Source organism: Diceros bicornis, chromosome 4, assembly GCF_020826845.1.
Source record: "Diceros bicornis minor isolate mBicDic1 chromosome 4, mDicBic1.mat.cur, whole genome shotgun sequence".
Taxonomy (NCBI): domain Eukaryota; kingdom Metazoa; phylum Chordata; class Mammalia; order Perissodactyla; family Rhinocerotidae; genus Diceros; species Diceros bicornis.
In genome coordinates, this window is record NC_080743.1 from 28,099,983 (window position 1) to 28,125,818 (window position 25,836).

General features: G+C 43.8%; 1 protein-coding gene across 2 annotated transcripts in view; it reads right to left on the minus strand.

Annotated features, from left to right (window-relative positions):
* Positions 1–25,836, minus strand: part of TGFBR3 (transforming growth factor beta receptor 3) — a 186,636-nt gene that overhangs the window by 43,674 nt on the left and 117,126 nt on the right. For both annotated transcript variants that reach the window (XM_058538504.1, XM_058538503.1), the window contains exons 5-7: positions 8,080–8,263; positions 3,430–3,598; positions 1,610–1,757 (exon numbers count right to left, since the gene is read on the minus strand). In XM_058538504.1, the coding sequence (XP_058394487.1) occupies positions 1,610–1,757; positions 3,430–3,598; positions 8,080–8,263 (501 nt within the window). The remainder of the gene's footprint in view (positions 1–1,609; positions 1,758–3,429; positions 3,599–8,079; positions 8,264–25,836) is intronic.

Here is a 25,836-nt window from a genome sequence, read left to right on the forward strand (position 1 = left end):
GTGTGTGCGTGGCTTTGCCTGCTGCCTCTGGTGAGTGCTTGTACATGACGTTGCCTAGGGGACTGCTGGCTCTGTTCACTGGTGTGTCACACAAAAGGTGCCATGAATGAATAATACCCAAACCAAAGGCAGCCCTCTCCCAAAATATTGAAAACACAAATCCCACTCCAACTGATTCAGGTTGGAGGTACTGAAAGAGGAACTGGCCACATTTTTTTTAAAAGACAATGACAAAATTTCGAGTCTACAAAAGAGATGCTAAGGTAATTATCTTCTTAAAAATGAGGAGATGCAGGCCGGCCCCGTGGCTTAGCGGTTAAGTGCGCTCGCTCCGCTGCTGGCGGCCCGGGTTCGGATCCCGGGCGCGCACCGACACGCTGTTTCTCTGGCCACGCTGAGGCCACGTCCCACATACAGCGACTAGAAGGATGTCCAACTATCATGTACAACTATCTACTGGGGCTTTGGGGGAAAAAATAAATAAATAAAATTTAAAAAAAACAAAAAAAAATGAGGACACGGGCCAGCCTGGTGGCATAGTGGTTAAATTTGCATGCTCCGCTACGGTGGCCCGGGGTTCGTGGGTTAGGATCACGGGTGCAGACCCACACGTTGCTCATCAAGCCATGTTGTGGTGGCGTCCCACATACAAAATAGAGGAAGATGGGCAGGGAGGTTAGCTCAGGGCCAATCTTCCTCAGCAAAAAAGAGGAGGATTGGCAACAGATGTTAGCTCAGGGCTAATCTTCCTCACCAAAAAAAAATAATTAAAAAAAAAATGAGGGGATGGATTTTTCTTTAACTTTCAATGTAATTCACACCAATGTTCGGTCAAACAGTTATCTCCCTAAACATATTTGAAAAAGATCTATTTTACCAAATTTCAGCATTCAACTTTTCAGGAAACTAGCTGCTATTTGCCTATCATGCCAAACAACTAAGCCTCTTACATATATTTCCTTCATGAAACATAATGCTTAGGAAACAGGCTGGAGGGTAATTTTCTTGCATCATCTCACTAACCTCTCCATAACGGCACTGTGATTCTTTTATCAGTGTGTTACCCTTAGAAGTTAGAAGCAAGTGAAAAGACAAGCCAATACTATGTATTTATCTCAAAAAGAAAAGTCAACAGTATGAGCTGGGGTCAGCCTAATTTCCCACACCTTCCCTAAATACCTAACCCCAAAGTGAGAGCTGATAATCAGGACCATGATACTGAGGCCCTCACAGGACTCTCAACATGAAAGCCTTCATTGTGTTCATTATTTTACACTTACCAGGACTGGAAAGTACACTAATACATTTTAAGAATTTCACAAATGAGGCAACTGGGGTCTAGAGGTTAAAGGACTTGTCCAAGGTCACAGTTTGTACATGGCCAAGTCTGGACTCAAATCAGGTCTGTCTTGACCCCAGAGCCATGCTTTTAACCACCACACTGTCTACCTTTGTCAAGAGAAAGCAAGGAGCAGCCTATTTTACAAAGCGAAAAGTAATTGAGAGAGCTCAGAGTCCAAAGAGGCAGAAACTTGACAAAAATAACATACATAAGCACAGCTTAAATTACTGCCCTTCACCCAAACAAAGAAATGCTCAACCAACTTACAATAACTTTCAGGTTTCCCTTCACATCAAAAGATTTGATCACCCAGTTGACAGACTTTTTGCACTTCAAGATCAGGATGAGATTTTTGACCACCTCAGGATCCTTTCGAGAAGGTCTTATGTCAATTATTATATCCACCTGGAAAGCACTGGGAATGGAAAACAAAGGCAGAGTTAGGACCCAAATGGCAGAAAGTTGCAACTATCTCCTCTCTTCCAAGTCTTCGTGTTTCCAGTGTCTGGCCAGTTGATTAAAAAACTGGAGTTGATCCCAGGCAAATGACATGTGCAAAACAGATTGTAAGTGCACACATAACAAAATGGTTTTACATAACAATAGAAAAATACGCTTGCTGCTGATGAGCCACTAAAATTTTTCTCCTCTTTGTGGGCAGGGGGCAACAATAGGTGATTACTTAACACAGCCACCATTTGAAACGGACTTGAACAAACAGAAGAGTCTCCTTTTGAAGCAGAATTGTTGCTTTTTCTACCTTCAACACCCTCCATGTGTAACTATCCAACTTGCAATATGTTCAAAATCCTTCAAAACCAGAAGTGGGCAGCAGTTTGGTGAGTAGGGAGGCACAGCAGTGAAAAAATTAGGAAACTTTAGAATAAAATGAGAGGCAAATGGCTGGAGAATTTTTTGACTTATATAGGTTTGCTTAAGCCATTAACATTTGCTACAGAATACCTGCATTTACTTTCCCAAACTTCTGGATATACAGTTATTAAAATAAAGAAACAGATGGTCAACCAAGTGATTACTGGAAAATTAATGCACACGACCCAAACTTCTAAGAATTCAGCATAAAAGGGAATTTTTACCAAACAATAACCTCTGTCATTCTGAATTTAAAGGAAAATCTTTCTTTCCATCTTGGTTTTACACACTTGTAAAGCATAAAATGAATGATATACTCGAATGAAGCCATAGGCTTAATATCTAAGCACATTTGCCAGATTGCTCCTGTTCCCATTCCCTTTTAATTTTCCACAAAATTCTCCATGTGGGACAGAATGGAATCTTACCAAAACTGATCTGTAGTTTATTCACTTTTGAAATCAAAATTTGATTAGAATTTTAACTTTGAAATCCCTCTACAATATAAATTTACATTTTAAGTCACTAGTCCACAGGAAATGCAGGCTAAAGGGGAGAAGGGCCTACTTCCTCCCCCTCTTTTCAATTCCCTAATCATTCTTAATAGGGAGGGTTAAATTTCCAGTCCCTGGGCAGGAAGCTGAGGGTGGGAGAGGGTGAACAAGAACACAGGGAGAGGCAAGTTGTATCTAATGGCTCTTTCGTGTGTCATCATGAAGGGCCACACCCCCAATACACACACAAGTGCGTACACACAGCATTAAAGTAAACAGTCATGAGTGCAAGTGTTCTGAGCACACTATGAACAGAATTTTATTAAAAACAGAATGTTATTAAAATGATAATTATGTTAATAAGGCACATTTTGTAATTTTCTTATCAGGGATAACCTCAGTCAAAGGAGACATTGATGGAGCATGAGTGAATGTGTCCTATAATCAGTCCTGAGAAATTCAGAACAGGCTTCGGGAGCTCATCTGCAAATAGGGGATCCAGAGCCAGATGCAAAAATAAAATAAAATACACACTGGCGCCTTGACTCCTTTCTTCAAAGCTTCTGTGAACCTCACCCAAAGCATCGATGGCTCCCTCCCTCCCTCCCTCCTGCGCAGCGGGTGCTGCACTGTCTCCCCGCCTCAAGTCAGGGAAGATCTTTATTTTCTTCTCTTCAGTTTAGAACACACACACACACAAACACACACACACTCACTCACCTGTAAGGGTTTGAGTTTGGAGTGATTAACTCGATGATGTGAACTTCCTTATCCTGGGGCTGGCTGGCTATCACACACCCTTCTGCTGCTTTGGGCTGAAGGTACTCGGCAAGGTAATTGAGTGAGAGAAAGTTCTTCCCTATGTTGCACGTGGGAGGGAACACTTGATCTGAAAGCAAAGGAGCACAAGACAATCTGTCAGACCACTGAGCTACAGGGTAACCAGACGCAAAGGAAAGAGCGTGATGCTGACACTGAGCAGGTACAGGATACAGGGAACACACGGAATGACAAGCCTAAGGAAGGGCCTTAGAATGCCTCAACCACAGCCCTGAAATGTCCCCCTACAGTCACCAGCAACCTCCTACTGACCAACTCTAGTGGCCTCTTTTAGTCTAAATCCTCTGTTTCCTGTTCTCTGTGATACTTCTTCAGCCTCATCCATTTCCTCTACCTTTCAGTCTCTTTCACTGGCTTCTCTTCCTCTGCTCATCCTTTAAACACCAGTGGTCCTCAATCTTTGGAGCACATCAGAATCCACCTGTTTGGACCTCATCCCAGAGAGTCTGATTCAGAAGATCAAGGTGGGGCCTCGGAAGCTTTCTTTTTGAAAAGTTCCATAACTGATCCTGATATAAACCAAGACTAAGAACCTCAGTTCCTTCCTCAATCATCTTTTGTCTCATATTCTTCCTAGATGATCTCAATCACTCCCACAGCTTCAACTGGTACCCTGATCATGACTCCTTTTCTGAGCTGCAGATCTGTACTGTCATCTGTCCACCAAGCACCTCCCACCTAAGAATCCACAGATATTTCACAGTCAGCATACTTAACACTGAATCCAATTATCTGTCCTATCCCCAAATATGGTCCTCCTTGGATATTTGCTACTTCAGTTAATAGGAGAACCAGCCAACTAACTAGTTCTCTGGCCCACCAGGTAGAATTAATCATTCCCTCCTATTTATTCCTCACAGGATTTTATACTCTCAAGACTGAAGTTTTGGGGGAAACAGTGAGGGCAGACTCACTTTCTCACAATCTTGACACAGACGACTAATGTTTGTATGGCACCTTACAGTTTACAAGGTGCTTTCACAAACATTATGTCATTGTGCCGAGGGCTGCTCATCACCTCCACCAGGGAAAGTGATGCAAGTACCAAGAGTCTGAAGATACTCCCCCACTGGCATATGCCATTGACACAGCACTGTGGTTGATGGGATTTCCATCCAGTGGTTTAAATGTTTAAACAGAACTTGAAACTGCTGGCAGTGTGACAGCTGGGACCAATGTCAAGGAAGTTCTAGGTGTAGCAACCTTTTTTTCAGAAGGGGTAATTAATCAGAGCCCTGGCACTTTAATGAATAGACTTCTGCCTTTTTCATTTAATGCCAGAGTTCAAATCCACAAGTGAGCCTCACTCAGGAGTGAGGAATCTGCCCAGGAGGTCTCAAGATTGGGTTGGTACTGCCCTCCCCCGCCCCCGCCCAACTTGTGCAACCCCCCTTGTGCTGAAGTCCACAGCACACACTGTGGTGTCATGGCTCTGCACACCATGGCACCTCCAGCACCACCCTTAGAACAGAGGGGACCAGAGGAGCTCACGAGGCCCCTGCTGTAGGCTTGTTGCAAGAGAGCGCTGGCTCTGCACTCTGCATTGTTCCCTAAAGACCCCCTCAGAGAGAAGAGGCCAGGGCTCCGCCGACTCAGGCTGCTGGAGCAGCCTCCCCTCCACATCTGCTGAGGGTTTTGCCAGATGAGCAGATGAGGAACGCACACCCTGCAGCTGCGGCCCTGCGGATGCCTCCCCCAGATCATAGGATGGAAAATGACATCGGAGTGAGAAGGCAGAAATTTAATCAAGAATCAGAGGCTGTGTGCATGGGCCAGGGACAGACTGGTCTGGAACTCAAGAGACTAGGACCCTCCTGGGACTCTGGCCTATACCCAGTTCCTAGATGTGGCTGGTTTACACCCGGCATATAGTAGCACATGGTATAGGTTTCCTGAATTAACAAACGTTAATGTGAGATTTGAGACAAATAACGAAAAACTTACCCACGTTGTGGCCCTCCTAAGCCACTAGGGAAAGTTTAATTGTTTACAAGTTGCTGTTATTAAGGGCTCAAGTCCTAGAAGCCATTGTCACCAAGTTGAATAGGCTGATCACTTTTTGTTGTGTGTGCATGTGTGCGTGTGGCGTTTTCCCCCTAAATGACCTCCAGCGTGCCTGGCATCAAAACTTAACACCAACTGCCAAGTAGAAAGGAAACCACAAAGGGGAATCCCCGGGTAGAAACCTGGCAAGTTTGGGGGGAAAAAAGTCACATGCTTATTTGTATTTTAGGAAAGGATTGACCAATGACTTTGAGATCTAGAATAATATACTCAGAGAGCCTGTGAGGTAATGCAAACTCCTCATTTTACTGTGGTGGAAACTGAGGCTCCAGTGGTAAATCAGAGCGTTGCTTGAAGCCTCACAGTTAATAAGACCAGTTGGGATAAGAACCAAAACTCCTCAATTCTTCCACCCTAGGTATACAGCTTAGAGCAGTAGTTCTCAGATGTTAGCAAGCATCGGAATCATCTGGAGGGCTTGTTAAAACACAGATGGCTGGATCCCACCCCCAGAATTTCTGATTCTGACCAACCACCCCAGCTGGTCTGGGGTGGGCCCAAGAACTTGCATTTCTAATGAGTTCCCAAGTATGAGGATGCTGCTGGGGGGTGGGGACCACACTTTGAGAACCACTGGGAATAGAGCAAGAGGAAGCTCATGGCCTGGGATCCCTGGGTACAAGTTGGGTAGAGACAGGTCAGGTTCTGGGAAGCTAGTGGATGAAGCTTGCTCAGTGGAGTCTGATCCATGATGATAAACAACACTGCCTTGTGGTCCACCGACCCAACCAAGGACCCTCACTTCCCCCAACTGTTCCTCCCCATGGTGTGGGCCAAAGACTTATAGCCAACTGGTGGCTGGAGTCAAGTTTCAGGGGCTCCAAAGCTGTTACCAAGGAGATAACCAGTTTTTACTAGACTGGACACCAGGTCCTTTAAGTTTCTCCCCAACCTAGAGTGTGGCTTTGGGGAAGTCACTTAACCGTTCACTCTCAGGGCAGGCAACAGCTGTTCCTAGAAGCTCATGCGCAGTCAAGAGAACAGAGCCCAACATTCTAAATGTTACTATAACATGTTTTCTTATTTTAACAAATTCCAAGGGGGTAATCAACATTCTTGCATGCTACTAGAATTCAGCTTCAGAAATGCAGACCATTGGCCAGGGCTTAGATCCTTTATTAAAAGAGATTTTTCATTTTGTTCCAATGGGACTTGACCTCTATTATTAGCTACCTGACTACCATGAGAGTTTAGTAACAGACGTCAACTTTCTGAAGCCAATTTTCGTCTAAAACTCCTCCTCTCTCTACTCTACTAAACAAGTCTTTCCACCCAGGTGGCCCACTTTCTTGTTTATGTTATGCTTATTTGGCTAAGACTTAAAATACAGCATCAGGCATTAGACTCAAGAGCCAGGAAACCTGGGTTTGAGTTCTGGCTTTGCCACTTGCTAGTAATGCGGATTTAAGCAAGTTAGCTCAACCCTCCACTAACCCCTCTGTAAAATGGTGGAAATAATGGTTTCCTCCTGAGATTACTGGCAGGGTTTAGGAGGGTGCGTGTGAAAGCACTTGATATGGCCTCTGCACGAATCACACACTCAACATCAGTATCCACCTTTCCTGCATCTGACCAAGAGCCCGGATCCAAACAACGGCTGGAACAAGCATTCAGTAACCCACTCTGCACTGCCACGCTGTCTGTGGAGCAGGCGACAACTGCTGTAGAATCCAGCAGAAAGCAGATGGACCCTGAAAACCTGAAATGCAGTCTTCACACAATCACCTGACTATAACAAGGACCTAGTCACAAGAGTTGTTATTTCTAGCAACTTATGGGGGCTCCAAATATAGTCAACTAAAAATAATGATACAGAAGTTACTAAAAAAGTAATACACTTTCAAAATTGAATCGCCGGATATTTATATCTCTCTACAAGGCAAGGAAATTAAAATAGGCAATCTCTTATCAAGGTCACACAGTTCCTTTCTCTAATAATTTGTCCTTGTAACAGGCATTAGTGTTAAAAATATATTCAAACACTTTTCCTCTGCTACTGTCTAAAATTTAACTGATGTCACAAGACCATAAACTGACATTGGCTTCAAGTGTTTACAGAATAATAGCTCTGTTATTATTCTGTTGAATAATAACTGTTGACCCATCCTGCCAACTCCTGCTTCATTCCATCAGTTACCACCTCCGTTCCCACACCCTCGGCTTCCTGTCCTCTACTCACTTCTTCTGACTTCTGTGCGTGGATGTTTTCTAAATCCTACACCAAAACCTCCTTCTCTCTCGACCACGCTATACCCCATTTCTCACTTGGCCATTACCAGGTCTGTTTCCTCAGAAGGAAAAAGGGAAGGAGGGGATGTGGGGGGAAGCAGGTCCCAACGATCCCTCAGGTCCCTGCCAGCTCCAACAGTCGGTAATTCTATGATTCCTCCCTAACCACCTGGTCTCAGAAAAGAAAACAACTGACTGTCGTAAATCAGTCATTAATTGAAACCAGGTAAAATTTACCTTCCCCCACTTTAATATAAATGTTTCTTGCTATCTTGAGTTCGGTGAATGAAGTAACTGCTCCATATTCCTTGCGGGCCCAATTTAACAGATGTTCATTTCCATGGGGGAAGCTCCTTTCTTCTGTTTCTGCTGACAAGGAGAAGTTTCCTGACGAAAACTGGACCACAGAACCCTCAGACACCTAGAGGAAATAAAATCATGTATTTAATGTGGCATAGTCACCCGGAGCTAAATCATAGAGAAGGCGTTTATCAGACATCTTATGGATATTTGTCAATCCAACCTCTTCCCTTTGTTATACAGGCAGAGCATCTTTTTTTCAGCAGCTGACTCAAGAAATAAACCCAAGGGTACTTCTCCCAGGTAATGACAAAACTACCAACAGTGCAGGACATCCCTTTGAATTTTTAAAGAACGTTGTCATGAGAGACTGCAGACTGCGTTGTGAGTAATCGTAAGAATTATCACTGCTATTTTCCAGATATCTAAATTGAAGGCCAACCTTTCAAGTAATGTGTTTCAAGTCAAGCGGGAAGCCTTGGTGAGTGCTGTCGCGGGCTTGTAATGGGCTTCAGGATCAGGGCAAGAGATCCCAAAGTCCTGCTAGCAAGCGAACGTGACTTCCAGGTCTTCCACAGCTGCAGTGTCACCACCACAGGGACACAGCCAGAGTCCCTTTGGTTTAGGTTCTCCTGAGCTCTGAGATAAAAAGAACGGCCAGAGGTTGCCAGTCTTCTGCCACATCACACTACCTCCTAGCACTCAGATGAATCCATATTACAGTTTATTTTGTAATAAGGCCCCCAAATTCCCATAGATAATGAAGTCAAGAGGCTGTTAGGCGGATCCTAACAAAGCTTTAAGGATGATTTATGCAAGTCCCACATTCTTGCTGGAGGTATTTAGACCATCGCTGACTTAGCAAATCATGGTATACATAATTAACACAGACAAATGAGGAAAATTATCATCTTGTTGCTGCACTATAATCAAATTTAGTTGATGGTGAAAATACGTATGTCATCTTTATTGGCTTGCATTTATAAAATAACAGATTTTCTCAATGTCAGGTTGAAACCTCAAAATATGAGCAAAAAGGCTCACAATTCCCAAGTCATAGAACTATAAATGTCTTGTATTAAGTTTCACATTAACTATTTACCACTGACAAAAAGCAAGCCATTTCTGAAGAGGATATAAACAGCCAGACTACAAGCAGCCCCAGGGCAGGGATTCTGTTTATGGTTCTATCGCTTATAGCAGCATTTTCAACTTTAACACACATACAAAATAGTACTTACCCTAACTATTGTGCTAGGCATTAATATTTTCTATTCAATTATATATACATATATTTTTTAAATGCTAGCAAAGAAGTATTTCACTGAATTGATTCCATGACCTACTACTAATGCTGTGGTCTCCCTCTTGGCTGAAAACCAGAAGCACCTAAGAGCTTGAGGACCAGGCCACATCCCAGACCAATTAAAATCTTTGGGGCGGGCCCCAGGCATCGAAATATTTTAAAGCTCCCTGGGTGTTAGATTTGAAAAACACTGTTATAGGTCAGGCCTAGTGTGGGCATCTCACAGCTTCCTTTACACCAGTGATTCTTACCCAGGGGTGGTTTTTTCTCCCAGGGGACTTTTGGCAATGTCTGGAAACATTTTGATTGTCACAACTGGGAGGGAAGAGCTACTGGCAGCTAGCGGCTAGAGGCCAAGGATGTTGCTAAACATCCTTCAATGCACAGGGCAGCCTCCACAATAAAGAATTATCCAAAATGTCAATAGTAACATGACTGAGAAATCCTAGTCTACACTTTGGACTGACCAAATGTTACTACCACTCAAACATATACCAGATCCCCAAACTGGATCCCGAAATTGACAGCCCTTTCTACACTAGAAATCAGGCTGTTTAGTACTTAATAAGGAATAAGAGAATCTTTTTGGTTTGTATTGGCTTGGGAGGCCCAGAACTCTTCATTAATAAGCTGGACATAAACTATGACCACTAACAATAGTTACTATTCACTGTCACCTATTATGTATCAGGCCCCACGAAGTGCCATCAAGTGTGCTAATGACATTTGCTAACTGTCCCGATGCCAGTTATAAGCAGAACCAGTGGGGACTGTTTAGCTTTGACCTTGTTTTGACATCACCTACATAAGAAAAAGCTCCTGTGCCCTTTACCTGCCAAACCACAACCACACCAACCTATGTATAAATCCTCTGAGGCTTAGCTACTCAGCAACACTGAACTTCAAACAATGTTTATCTGATTTTCTGATAAGCACTGTAGTAAAAACTTTCTTTTCATTGAAAAACACTTGTGCAAAAAAGTCCTTTTTATCAAGCCAGTCTCCGAAAAAAACCCACAACAGTCCAAAGGCCTTTGTCCCACTGCCAGCACAGTTGTGAATGTTAGGGCAAGCATCCCTGGATGTTCTGACCCTTTCGTCCTCATTCAAGTTACAGCATAAAATAAAACAATTAGGTTTGAAATACGTTATATATAGAGTACATTTCTGCAGAGTGGAAGGTGGGATCTATCAGCCTGGTGCATTCCAGAGGCAAGAATGTGAACAGTATAAATAAGAGAAGAAATAGGGAGAAATTTCTGAATGTATCCTGAAGTAACTGAAAAATGCTACCATAGTATAGCTGATTCTTCACGAAGGGGCAACTCTTGGCTGATCCCTCCATGCACCATCAACCCTGCTCAAGTCTGTCTTCTCCTGGGCCAGCAGCAACAAGGATCATACACTCAGGGCTGAGGAATTTGGAAAAGGAGGTAACCGCCACTCCTCAGGCACATTCCAATAAGAAGAAAGCAAAGCTGCCAGGGCGGCAGTGAAGTGTCCCTGACTGCAGGTCAGCGGAAATTTTCTGCTGCAGCAAGAGGTTAGTCAGCACTCCTGATCACCAGCTCTCCCAGTTCTGACAAAGCTGGAGGCCGACAAAGACCCCTCAATCCCCATTGAGTTTTAGAAGGTATTGTTATTTCCATCTGACCCTCAGGATGACCTGTGAGGTAGGCTCCTGTGATTTCCACGGTAGAGAGGAGGAAACCTCCGTGAAGCAAATGGCCTAAAAGGTCAGAGAATCAGACCAGGGCAAGATCAGAACAGGAGACTTCTGACTCCTGGTCACAGATGGCCTCTGCTTGAACCCTTCCAGAAAGAAGACCTTGCTAGCTACCAAGGCAGAAGATTTCTGTTCTTACCTTCTATCTGCTTGTCTGAGCTGTGCCTTCCAGACCAGAGACTTCCTTCCTCTTTCCTCCATGAGACAAGCCTTCAAACATTTGAAGATGTCACTAGAGCCTGACCACGACTTCACTTCTGCAGGGCAATACCTCCAGCCCCTCAACTCCTCCCTAGAGACCACGGTTGTCGGCTCTTCACCAGCACAGTCTCTGCAATGTGGTGCCCAGGACAAGGCTCAGGGTTTTGGGTGTGGTCTGACGAATGTACCGTGATGGTTAATTTTACATCAACTTGACTGGACCATGGGGTGCCCATGCATTTGGTCAAACACTATTCTGAGTATTCCTGTGAGGGTGTTTTTGGAGGAGATTAACATTTAAATTGGTAGACTAAGTAAAACCAACTGTCCTTCTTAACTTGTGTGGGCCTTATCCAATCACTTAAAGGCTTGAATAGAACAAAAGGCTGACCTTCCCCTGAGTAAGAGAGAATTCTCCTGCCTGAGGACATCGGCTCTTCCTGGTTCTATAGCAGCCTGCTGGCACTGGGACATCAGCTCTGCAGATTTTGGACTTGCTAGCCTCGAGAATCACACGAGCCAATTCCTGACAATAAATCTCTTTCTTTATATATGTGGACACTGCATGAGGCCCAAGATTGCAGGAGGTCCAAGATCACACTAGCTTTTATATCAGCTGAACTCTGCTCTTATCTCATATTCATTAATTTATGGTTTAAACATACATCCAACAAACATCCATTGAGTGCCCGCCTACTCCGAGCCAGACGCTGTTCTAGGTGCTGGGGATCTAGTAGAGAATGCGAAAGACAAATTTCCCCCTCTGTGTGGAGCTTACAGTCTAGTAAGGAAGCCAGAGGAGCAAAACTAATAAGTAAAACGAATAATATGGTAATCAGTGCTATGGAACAAAACCAATTGAGAGAAGAAGAGAGGGGTACTAATACTTTTAAATGTTGTGATGGGGAAAGTCTAACGGAGAAAGTTACTGAGCAGTTAAAGACCTGAAGGAGATGAAAGAGCAAGCCATGCACACGTCAGGGGGAAGAGCACTCATGGTTGAGACCCAGCAAGTGTACAGGTCCAGCCTGGGGAAGGAGGCCAGGGTGGCCTGCGGCACAGGGGTGAGGGAAGACCGGCAGAATAGGTCAGAGAGTTCAGAGGACATCGGTAGGTCCAACAGGACCCTGCAAAGCATTGTTAAGGACCCTGGTGTTTAGTGTGGGTGAGATGGGCCACCACTGAAACTTCATTAAAACACCTAACAAATGTTTTAACAGGATCACTCTGGCTGCTATGTCCAGTCTAGACTGAAGGGAGACAAGGAGCAGGAAACCAGTAAACTTCTGGAATTATCTAGGGGAGAAAGAGTGGCAGCTCACACCAGGGAGGTGGTGGTAGAGATGATGGTACCTAAATCCCCAGGTCTTTATCAGGTCGAGGCTCTTCACATCCTTCCCTTACATCAGTAATTCTTTTCATATAAATACCAAGTCTTATATTCATTCTTTAGATCCGTATTTCAAGTCTGCAGAGACCAAAAAAATTCTTGTTCCTTTAGTTGTCAATATCTCGGAATTTCATACGCATGCCTTTTACACGTTCATCTATATCCCTAAGAAGCTGAACGAGACCAGACTGAGGTCTATGACTTACAGGTACACTCCCACGCTGACCCAAGCACATTAAACAGCACTTGCTGGGGTCCAAGGTTGTTCAACTACAAAGTGACCCCCTGGAACTGTCCTCATCTTGTCTGTAAGGGCATCATGCTAGAAGCTGTCAAGAGCCCCACTGAAATAAAGACATGATATATCAATGTCATTCCTCTGTTCTACCAGTCTGCTCTACTCCTTGCGCAATCTTCATGGTGTGGTACCCGTACTAGAGTCTGGCCCAGGTTAAAGTTTGTGGAAGAAGACAGATGCAAAGAGATTAGCAAAAAACAAGAAAAAAAGGGAAAATAACAATTTTCTAATACGAAGAGGGGTTACAATCACTAATCCAAGGAAAATAACCACACGAGTGAATACAGAACTGTTTTTAAAAAATATCAAGAGCAAGGATATTATATTTGGATAAAATTGCAGAAACTTTCCAAGGCTATTTATTCCACCCCCACCCTCTACCTTAGTTGTAGGTTCTTGCCATGCTACCACCCCATTTCTGGCCCTTATATCTCAACCAACTGGGTATCTCAACCATTACAGCAACCTCCTGCCTTCCAATGCCAATAGGTCTCCTTCCACCCCTCCACCACACTGTCACCTGGGAGATCTTCCTAAAAAGTAAACCCACGATGATGCAGGACAGCATCTAAGCATCTTAACTGGCACATGACCAGAGAGGGCTCTGCCTGCCCCAATTCCCACCACTCCCCGACGCACTCGCCATAAGCACCCACTCACGGTGGCAGAATATATTCTGCTGCTTCGGGCTCCCGGGTCTTTACATCCTGCTCCCCACCTGGCCTGCTCTTCCCTGCCTTGCTCACCTGGTAACTGCCCCTTGTCCTCCCACAGGGATCACTTTCTCTGTGAAACCTCCCAGGCTCCCTTTCTCTCCTCAGGATGGAGCTGCCCCTGTGCCTTGGGCATACCTCTAGTCCAGCCCTTCTCGCACATGAGCTGCTACCTATTTATCAGCAAACCTGCCACCCGCACTTGACAAAGAACAACACCTTGATGGCCAAGAAAGTGCCTTGTTCATGCTGAATCTCATGGGTCTGGCAGAGTGCTAGGCACAAGAGTCTCAAAATTGCTTGTTGCATGAAAGCTCAACGCTGCTCCTTACAGGAAAGGATAGGCCACAATTTCTTCATTCCCCAGCTCTTACTTCCCTCACTGCCCAGGAAATGATCTTTCATCCAGGCTGTAAAGTTAATGATTTGATTTTTCACCCAATAACTCCACCTAAAAACCAATTATGAAATCATTTAGTAGTTCCATGTCTCCCTCTAGGATCCACTGAACTTTCCTCCTGCTTGCTAATTGAAACCCAATCCTCTGACATTCCCTGACATGACAAACGTCTTCCTGTGGGAATGAACAGAGCATGGAGCTCCAAGAATCCTGATTCTTAGCAAGCATCTGTTGAAAGGGCAAATGTGAAGCACTTTACTGTCCAACAAATCCCGGCCTGCCGAGATGCACACCGGGCCACCTCCTCTCCTGAATGCTCTTCACTACTTACACCGTGCCGGCATTTGTATTTTCAATTCTGGTTACGCTACCAGACTTTTTTAAAGAGCAGAACATTACTCTATCTGCCAGTGCTGCGAGTTTTATTACAAGAACTTACGGCTAGGGAACGAGAGCCAAGTTTTATTATTTTTTCTGGACCAGATTCAACAACCTTGTCCAAAAGAGCAAGAAAAAAGCAAAAGAGGCAACCAGCCCTTTTGTTTCCACACCTGCGTTTAAGCTTTAACTCTTAAAGTCCTCAGCAGACCCACAGAAGCCTCGAGAGTGATCTCCCAAGCCTGAGTGGAATGAACACATCCTGGCTAATGGGTACAGTCACCATTTTCCTGGAACTGAGGCTCTTCATTTTAGCACTTATCTCAGCACATTACCGACTCAGAGGGCTGGTGGTTGCATCACAGGCTCTCTCTGGGCCTCCCTCAAGTTGACTTGGTCTTCAGTGAGGAAGGAGAGCAGAGCTTTGCTGAGGATGGTACCATACTGTAGAGCCTCATCTAGTCCTAGCCCCCTGCTCCCGCTTCCTTGACCCCCACCCCCAAAAGAATGCTCCCAGGTGAACGATCCTGATGAAAATGCAGGCTACACTATATCATGGGTAGCAATTAAGTCTCATCTGAAGCTTCACCTCACTTCCTTCGTGTCTGCTTACCTGTCACCTTCTCAAAGGGGCTGATATAAAATTACAATCCAGCCGCCCAGCAGCGCCCTACTCTAGTAATTCTGGTTCCTCCCAAACCCGCTTTACACGCTTTTATTTCTAAGATACAGTATAGTCACCTTCTAAACTACCACAAAATTTACTTATTTATTATGCTTCTTGCCCACCTCCTCCCACTAGAATGTAAGCTCCTTCAGAGGCCGGGATCTTAGTCTGCTTTGTTCATGCGTATATCTCAAGCACCTAGAACAGTGTTGGGTACAGAAAAGACACTCAATAAGTATTTGCTTAACGAATGAATGAATCTTGAGGCAGTGCCTACCTACAGTTCTGTGCTGAGAAGGATTCTGAGGTCATCTTCAGGAGTACTGGAAAAATGGGAATGAGCACCATGATCAGTCATGTGTCTGCCAGGGGCTCAGGGCAGGCCATCCTTGCTCTACAGGAGCCACTAGCCACATACCACCACTGAGTGCTTGAAAGGCTGCTAGTTAAAATGACCTGTGCTATAAATGTCAATACATACCAGACTTTAGTACAAGTAAAAAGTCTCAATAATATTTTATTGATTTCATGTTAAATGATATTATTTTGGGTTAAATAACATATGCCATTACAATTAATTTCACTTATTTCCTTTACTTTTTTATTTTTTTATTTTATTTATTTTTTTTTTTGTGAGGAGATCAGCCCTGAGCTAACATCCGCCAATCCTCCTCTTTTTTCGCTGAGGAAGACGGCCCTGGGCTAACATCGGTGCCTATCTTCCTCCACTTTATATGGGACGCCGCCACAGCATGGCTTACCAAGCAGTGCGTCGGTGCGCGCCCGGGATCCGAACCAGCGAACCCCGGGCCGCCGCAGCGGAGCGCGCACACTTAACCGCTTGCGCCACCGGGCCGGCCCCCTTCCTTTACTTTTTTAATGCACTAATAGAAGATTTAAAATTACCCATGTGGTTCGCATTTTATTTCTATTGGACAGCACTGCTCTAGATCCTCCTCCAACATGACCCTAAGGGAGGAATATCTTTATAAACTGATAATGTCCATCCATCCATCTGCTTCTTGGTCTGGTCTCAGAACAAAAATCAACATCAAGAAGACATAGCAAGCCAGTGCTTCCCAAAGTGTGATCCTCAGACCAGTGTATCACAGAGAGAAGTATGGTAAAATGCAGATTCCAGGGTGGGGTGGGAATGCAGGGTCCAGGAAACTGCATTATAATCCTCCCCCACCACCCCATGATTCTCATGCAAACTTGAGGATCGCTGCTCCAGCCACAGATACAAATATTATTTAAACTCCAAATAATCTTTGTAAAGTGTGAACAGGATTGCTTGGAGAACAAGCAAGAATCTTCTCTCCTGCACTGGTGGGAAAGAAAAAAGCCAAGAGGGAGAGAGTAAAGCCAAGTCATGGATGGAGTCATTTTCTTGCACATCTAAAAAGAAAGAGATGGGCCCAGTGAAATAAGAGGAGCCATAGCTTCCCAATGATAAAGAAAAGCTTGCTGAGATCTCAGAGGAAAATCTGTTCCAGGAATCTCACACACGCACACCCCCTATAGCTCGGCTGTGGTCCATTTGGAGCTTGAGCTATGGGTTGGGTGAGGACCTGCTATTCAGGTTACAGCTCCTTGGGGCTGCTCTAACTCACACACCCAACTTCACACATTTACATGACTTTGGCATTGGTGAAAGTTCAGCCCTTGCACAATCAGGATTGGCTCCTCTCCCTCTTCAGTCCTGCCCTGCACCCAACGTTTACTATTCCTCTTCCTTTTTCCTGACTCTTGCACCGACAAATCTCTTTTTGGAGTTGCCTGCTTAGGAAAATAGAAAGAGCAAAACAAGGAAAACAAATAAAGCAAAGAAAAACACACTGACATTTCAGAAACACCTGCTGTGCCAAGAATTTGCAAGTTCAATTCTAGGGGAAAAAAAGACATATGGTACAGTAGAATGGGCATTTCTCTAGAATTTAGGTTTATGTATAAGTAGGATCTATGCAGGTTGGCCTAGAACTTGTAACAGTGCCCACATAGAAAGGCATTAAGGAGACTATGCTTTGATGCATTTTGTGCACAAAGTCCAACAGAAACAAACTTACATAAAGTACCGGAACAGTACTGAAATATTTACCTCCCAAATGTGGACTGAACCCTACATTCTGAAAGAAGAAAATCACACATTCTCCCTAACCAATTCCTGGGAGGACTGTGCTTGCCTAGCTCCTCCAAAGCCACGTGATGTGAAATGTGATCTGAAACATGTTTTCTATTAACCACATATCATGACTCAATTTTTTCAAAGTTTGTTTTAAACAAATAATAACTTCCATGTCCATGAACCTACAGTCATAATTTGCAAAGCTACATATTCATGAGCCTTGTGATTATGGTATCTGCCAATCGCGTGTTTAAGAAACACAAATCCATGCATAAAAATTCCTGGATGTTTTTATTTTGTGTCCACAGCCAGATTACGTTCTTCCAATAAAATGACTTAAAACATATTCAACAATTTCTCTCAAAGTATTCATTACGATTATCCTCTGCTTTTAATTTTTACTTCTGCTGAAGGAATTTATTTCAAACTAAAGGATTGAAACTGCCCTCTGTTCTGAATGCCCTACATGTTTACACATGTCCAAGAGGAAAGCTTGGAGATGCTGCCCTCTGAATATAAACATGCACAAACTTGAACGTGAGCCAGTGCAAAAGCAATACTCTAATCTCCCACGGAAACGTTACGCAAAACAATAGTATATGTGAATATGTGTATATACAAAGAGAAGCAAAATAGCTCACTTCATCTGAAAGACGGACTCAGTTCCCACAGGTTACCAAATTAATGAAGTGTGAGCTGCTATATAATGTAGAGTTTTCCAAAGCAGAGTCCCACGCCACACAGGGATCTTCGATGGCCTTATGATCTCTCCAGACTCCTAAATCTACCCTTTCTCATCCTCCAGTGTGTTACCATGATGTTAGGAGGAGGCTTGACTCAAAATTTCAAGTACATTTGCCTTCTACAGGGTGTTTTTCAACGAGAAAAAAAATGTTGGCATCATTACTATTACTTGCCACAATCCTCAATCTACTGTTGCCCTCCAAATGTGCTTCTGGGAAACCTCTCACTGGGGAGGATTTTTTTTTTTTTGGCTGAGGAAGATTGGCCCTGAGCCAACATCTGTGCCCATCTTCCTCTATTTTGTATATGGGACAGCATGGCTTGATGAACAGCGTGTAGGTCTGCGCCTGGGATCTGAACTTGCTACCCCCGGGCCACTGAAGCGGAGCGCATGAACTTAACCACTATGCTCCTGGGCCAGCCCCTGGGGCGGATTCTTTCTTTTATTTTTCTTTTATGTTACATCCAATCTGCCAAACCAGGTTCAAGGGCACAAACTGAATTTTACAAACACTTGGCTCCAAACAGGTTCCCAGAATTCTCGTTACGAGTTCCTCTTCATCAAGACTGAGAATCTAGGTTCATTTTACAGACAAGGAAATTGAGGCTCAGAGAAGCTAAAGGATCAGCCCAAGGCACAGAGCTGGTAGAAAGCAGGGCTGACAATAGGACCAAAGACCTCGTTTCTGACTCTAGAGCTTTCTCCTCCACCACCACGGAGTAGTCAGCTACCAAGCTCAAGAAATCAGGAGAGCAGGGCAGACAGAGCCTCCGTCGCCCTCCTACTAATAGAACACTGGGACATAATAACCATAAAGCTCTTACTGATCACTTACTAGGTACACGTTTTCTAGATTCTGAATCCTCACATCTGACGAGCGAAAAAACTGGGGCTCTGAGAGGTTGGGTAAAGCCCCAGATTAGGTAGTTTTAGCAAAGGACAAGTGCAGATTCAAACTGTATCTGTTGGACTCCAAAAACGGTGCAACACAAACCCAGGCTTTTAAGAGAGCGGAAAGGGACAGAAGTAAGACAACGCCGGCAGTTATGCCCTTCCTGCCTGTTGCACAGAGACGCTCCCCAGTGGGTTGCTTCCTTCTCTTTCTCCCCTTCCCCAGCGGCCTGAGGAGCTGTGCTGGTGACAGTAGAGGAGAAGGGAATGGAAACGGCAGAGAGAAATAGTAATGACTGTTATGGAAACAAAATAACTGCTTGGCTGGAAGAAGAGAGATCTGTTATAATAAACAACAACAACAACTGCCAAAGGATCTGAAACTGATTGAATAGAAACTATAGTAGATACAGCATGGCAAGAATATTGGCTGTATAAATTTAAGATGTAAATGCTTCTGTGATGGTCAGTTTTAATATGTCAACTTGGCTTGGCTCTCATGTCCAATTATTTAATCAAACACTAATCTAGGTGTTGCTGTGAAGGTACCTTGTAGATGCAATTAAAGTCCATCATCAGGTGGCTCTAAGTAAGGGAGATTATCCTATGTAATCTGTGTGGGTCTGATTTAACCAGTTGAAAGGCCTAAGAGCAGAGCTGAGGCTTCCCCAAGGAAGAAGAAATCCCACCTGTGGACAGGTGTCCTTCCTGACCGCCAGCCCTGCGGATTTCTGACTTGCCTTGCCTGTCCCCACAATGGCGTAAGCCAATTCCTTGCAATAAATCTCTTCATATATATCCCCTACTGGTTCTCTGTCTCTGGATAACCCCTGACTGACACAGCTTCTGTGAATGGCTGACGCAAGCCCCAAGAGGAATGGAGCTGCATATTCTGGCTCAGCAACCACAGACCTAAAAACAGTTTGGGGAAAAAAGGTTCTAAAGGAGATTTTCTTGGCGGGGGGTGGGGAATGGAGGTGGGCCTTCAGCTCCAAAAATGGCTGGACTCCTCTTGAACTCCCTAACGTTAGCTCTCAGCCACAGGCAGACCATGTTCTGGTGTTCACCCTCATTTTCCAGTCTACAGTTAACAGTCTCTGAAGACAGCCAAGGCAATCTCCTATGCCAAAGCAAAGAAGGCTACACTGAACATGTTTAACACTGATGAAGAAATAAATGATCCCAGAGGTCTAAGGACAGGTGCAGATACTAAGCAGAGCATCCTGGAGGAGCTGATCCAGAGTCAGGCCAACCAGGGGAGCCCAGAGGAACAATTATGTTGGGACAGGGGTCAAGAAGCCGTTTTAAAGCCCTTACCTGAGTGAACTACTGGCATGACCTAGATGCCAGCACTGAAACAAGCCAGTCACAATACACCGGCTGAAATGAGACCAGATGGGCGATTCCACACCAGCTCCTCACTGGGTCAGGTGAGCAATGCCCCAATTTGACTCTACAAGTTCAACTCTGAAGCCCTGGTTTTGGGACAGTCATTAGTGGCTCCAGGTTGCAGACCAGCGTTCCTATTGACATCACAGTCACACCCTTGAGTCAGGTGGTGTGACCATCCCCAGTGAGGTCTCCATTTACCCTTCTGGAAAGTGTGGGGCACCTGGATTACGTACGTCCTTCAGGGGGTCACCCAACTACCTTCCTTACACTATCTGTGACTGAAGGGTAATGGCAAGGCTCCAACCACAGAGGAAAAAAAATCAGGGAAAAACAAGCTCAAAACACCCATGGGGGTTAGTCACTTTTAGAATGCTATTTTTAAGGTGGCAGCCACCCTGGCTAACTTCCAGCCAGTAGTAGGGTAACTGCTGACACTACCTCAGAAGCTTCACATGATGTCTAGGAATACTACTGTTATATATAGTCAGGTGTGATCAGGACCACCTCTCACATCTAAATCTCAGGGAAAGCCATTTAACCTCAGTATCTTCCTCTGCAAAAGGAGAACCCTGGGCCAGATGACGGTGGATAATTAAAATCCAATATCCCTGGCCACACTTACTTGCTCCCATTCAAAGCACAACTTCATTCAATCCCAGGATCGAATCTGGGATACATGATATAAAGGGAGAAAGTATGGGAAATGTAGCCCAAACTGCTAATCCTCATCATTAAAAAATATTTATTGTTATTATTGCTAACATTTATGAGCAGTTATTATGTGCCAGGCACGACTGTAAGCACTCTACATGGGTTACAGCCACCACTTACTAGCTAAGTGACCAGTTAACTTAACATCTCTTTGTTTCAGTTTCCTCACCTTAAAATGAGGATAATAACAGTACTTACTTCATAGTCTTGTTATGAACATTAAACAAGGTAATATATATATATAGTGCTTAAAAGGGTGCCCAGCACATGGCGCGTGCTGTGTTTGTTAAATATACACATACCTGTGTACATATCCTCACAACAGGACACAAGGGTTGTCTGACAGATCTTGAGGTTGACAGGCCACGATTGATTCCTCACAGTGATGGGACCATAGCCTTCTTGTCCAAACTGCTAGGAAAGGATATACAAACCAAGTTTTCAAGGATTGGAGCAGTGTTGGCTCCAAACAGCAGCTCTGAATATCACTCAGCAGCCTGCATCACCAAGAAACTATAGAATCTCCAGAACAGGCTCACTGTGTTAAAGACGGAAGGGCTCGAGATCAAATGGGCAGTGCCCACTGTAGGCTTTTGCCAGAGGTGGCAGATGAATTAGCACCTGACTTCCAGGTACACCCTGGGTCCTAGTATCACAGCTGTGTCATTCACCACCCAAACGGGACAAGGCAAGAGCAGACCAATGATGACTCCCTGGCCCAGTGGCATTAAGAGCCCAAGCACGCAACAAAGACCCCAGGTCATCTGGGGATAGGTATTAGAACCACAAGCAAAAGCAGACCTTGGGATACAAATTCTACCCTGGACCAGGAAACAAAAAAGGCTAAAGGGACCCCTTCCTCCTCTGAAGAAATCAGCTTCCAAGCCAGGGAGTTAGCTGATGGAGGCTTTGAACGGCAGAACTGGGTTGCCTCAAATAAACCCAATGACTCTGTGCCAAGGAAGGAGTTAGGACCATCCTGTGGTCCTTTTCAGAGATGAGGAATATAGGCCACCTGTGGGGTACTTACCAAGGGCCTCACTGTCTTCAATTTATGAGAGGACCAACGCACAGCCACAAGCTTTCAAGTCAGCCTCACTGGAATTTCCCAGGAAACAAATTTTTCCCCCTCCCATGACACGAAAAAATATTCTGCAACCTCCTGCAACAAAACACTTATTTCTTCTACCAAACAGCCCTCTGGAGGCTGCCCAACACGTTAACCAAGGGCATCTGAGATGTAATATTTGATACAATTGCCCAATGCTTAGAAAGGGCAGATTCATCAGATTACCAGATTAGCCTTAGAGAGTAAAGCCTTGAAGGACGTCATGGAATTCTACACGAAAAAACACCAACCTTCCCCCCTCAGTGAAAGCGAGTTTATTTTAACCTAATTTGTTGAATGAAAGCAAAGCCTTTACAGGGCTGGGGCCCATGCCTGCACACAGACATGACACAGCAAGTCCAGAGGAGCCAGGAAAAGTCTACGCTTTCATGAACCCTCCCGGACAGGATGTCTTGATCAGGAAGAATACACCCAGGCAAACCTCATACGGCCAAAGGGCCGCTCACTGGCAACATTCACCACCTTAACCCAGCGAGTTAGGATAAATCCTAGGAAGTCTTTCAAAAACTCTTTCTGGACCAAGATTACCAGCTGAAAATGGACTCTTTCCAATGCTCTAATTGCCACAGTGACATTTAGGAAGAGCTCTCTCACCACAAAAGGGCCAGCAACTCCTTCCTAGGAAATATGGTAGTTGACTGACCCTAGTTCATGAGAGGATCAAGCCCCTTATAATTAGGGCTCTTATGGACAAGCCACAAAACCAATAGATAAGCAGCCTCTGGAACAAAAATGCATGGTACACAACCACTTAGAATATCCCACAGGACACAGTGAGTCATTCCACAAGAGACATTTAAGAAAAAGAAAAAAAAGAACCAATCTTGAAACATTTAGTTATTTAATCTGCCTTTAAGAGAGAATTTATTTGGGGAAAGACCTCACTGGAAAATCTAAAATGGTATGTCCAGACCCCTAGTTTATAGGGGTGACACTTCTGGTTGAGCAAAAAGCTGTGTTTGTGTCCACAACCCTGACCCATCTGCCACATGCTGCATCTCAGTCAGCCCCACCGAGGGAGCTGCCTTAACTGCATTTGGAAGAAGATTCTTATTTTCTCTAATTTTCAGGATCCAACCATGGTACTTATTACACTGAACTGCAATTCCCGATCTCTTAACCATCTCTCCCACATAATGGGAAGCTCCTTGAGGGCAGGCAACCCGCTCCACATCTCTCTGGATCCCCCAACGCAGCCCAGTTCCCAGCATCCTGCAGGCACTAACAACTGGGTGTTGGATGAATGAACAAGTAGATACATAAACCATCATACCAGGTATGCTAATGTCATGTTTTCCTAAACATGGAGAAAACTGCCAAACAAGGGAACGAAAGAAATTAGAAAAGAAAAACATCACTTCCAGATTTTTAAATGCAACGTAGTAGTGAACACAGAGATTTTTTAAAAGTTCCCTCCTTCACAAGCAAACCTGCATGTCTGAGTTATTCATAGGGCGTTTTTGGACACTACAACCCTCAGTTACACACCACGTGGAGTCATGAAAAGGAATGACCAAACACGCCGTGGTACAAGCTGTGCATGTCCCCTCCTAGAGCAGGACTGAGCACACATCTGGGGCTATTTAACAACTGATTGGAAATTTTGCCTTCTGATTTCCAGTTAAATACTGGGCACAGGAAAACAAATAGCACTTGTTTTTCACTGAGCCTTGTCAGTCATCCAAGCTGCAGTGCACACCAGAGAACTGCCTGTGGTTTGGTGGCCAAGGCCCAAAATATTTGGACCATTTTTTTCCCCCAAGTAAAAGGAATAAACCAGATTTTGGCAACTCCAGCTTCTTCAACCACCCCTCCCCCTTCTCAGAAACACAAAACTAGGTTTTAAATATTAAGCATGTTCCTGGTATTAATTTACATTTTTCATTAGGATTAAATTTTGATTTGTTTTTAATCCAAAGCCAATAGCATAGAGTTTGGTTTCTCTCATTTATTTCAACTGCCCTGCCTTGATATTTACTTGGATTTGCTGAAGAGGCAATGTTCAGATTACTATTTTCTGTTTCCAATTAAATTGGGATATAACATTTAGCAGTTGTATTATCAAAGAAACAGAGAGTTTGAAAGCTAGGAGGAACTTTCGAGATGGCCTAGTACAACCCCCTCATTTTAGAGATGAGGAAACTGAGGCCCGAGTAGTTAAGTGATTTTGTCCAATGATGTATAACTAGCTAGTGGCAGAGCCAAGACTAGTACTCAGGCCTCCTGACACCCAGGTCAGAGCATTAACTAGAAACAAAAACCTGAGTTACTTCTAAGTAGACTTGCCAGACAAAATACAGGACACTCAGTTAAATTTGAATTTCAGATAAATAATGAATAATTTTTTAGTATAAGTATGTCCCAAATATCGGCATACCAAAAAATTTATTTGTTGTTTTCTGAAATTCAAATTTAACTGGGCATCCTGTATCTTTGTTAACTCTGGAAACCCTACCTCAGACACCAATATCCCCTCTACTCCACACCTCCACTCAAACATGCACACAATTACATACATTTCTTTCCTGATTTAAATGATAATTATCACTGGAAAATATAATCACAGTACAGTAATCCCAAGAGCGAATGAGTTTGGAGGAAGTGGTTACTTATTTCTTGAGACTTTCCTAATCTTAGATACCTTCTTTCCTTATGAGCATGCAAAGCAACTAAACCTGACATAAAAAGGATGGCCAAGGCCTCTGGACCACACGTTTTATATTATTAGAAGCCAGGCATTAAGGTCTCATCTTGAGAATTTCTGCTTGTCCCAAGGCTCCAAGTCTGCAGACCTTGCAGAAGAAAGTGCTCAGGTTTGGAATACAAATAAAGCAAGATTAAAAAACAAAAATCAGACAGGCACACGGAATAAAGTAAAAAGATACATCTTTAAATCTAGTTCATTGATTTTACACCATCATTTTTAAAAAGAGCACTGTGGCAAGTTTTTTTGTAATAGCCTTATTGAGATATAATTCACCATTCTTATAATATAAATATAATTATAATTCACCCTTATAATTCACTTTATTAAAATATCTTAATAGTCACCCTTTTAAACTGTACAATTCAGTGTTTTTTAGTATATTCACAATTGTGGTATATTCACCACTATCTAATTCTAGAACATTTTTATCACCCCCAAAAGAAACTTCATACCATTAGCAGTCATTCCCCATTCTCCCCTCCTGCCAGCCCTTGGCAACTAGTGATCTACTTTCTGTCTCCATGGATTTGCCTGTTTTGGACATTTCACATAAATGGAATCATACAATATGTGGCCTTTTGTGTCTGGCTTCTTTCACTTATCATAATGTTTTCAAAGTTCTTCCATGTTGTGGTATGTATCAGTACTCCATTCCTTTTAATGGCCAAATAATATTCCATTACATGGATATACCAGTTTTTTTTTTAATCCATTTTTTTAATCCATTCATCAGTTGACGGACATCTGGTTTTTTTGCACTTTTTGGTTATTATGAATAATGCAGCTATGAACATCTGGGGACAAGTTTTTCTGTGGGCATGTGTTTTGCCCAATTGTTTTCCAAAGCACCATTTTACATTCCCACTAGCAATGTATAAGGGTTCCAATTTCCCTACATCCTCAACAATGCCTGTT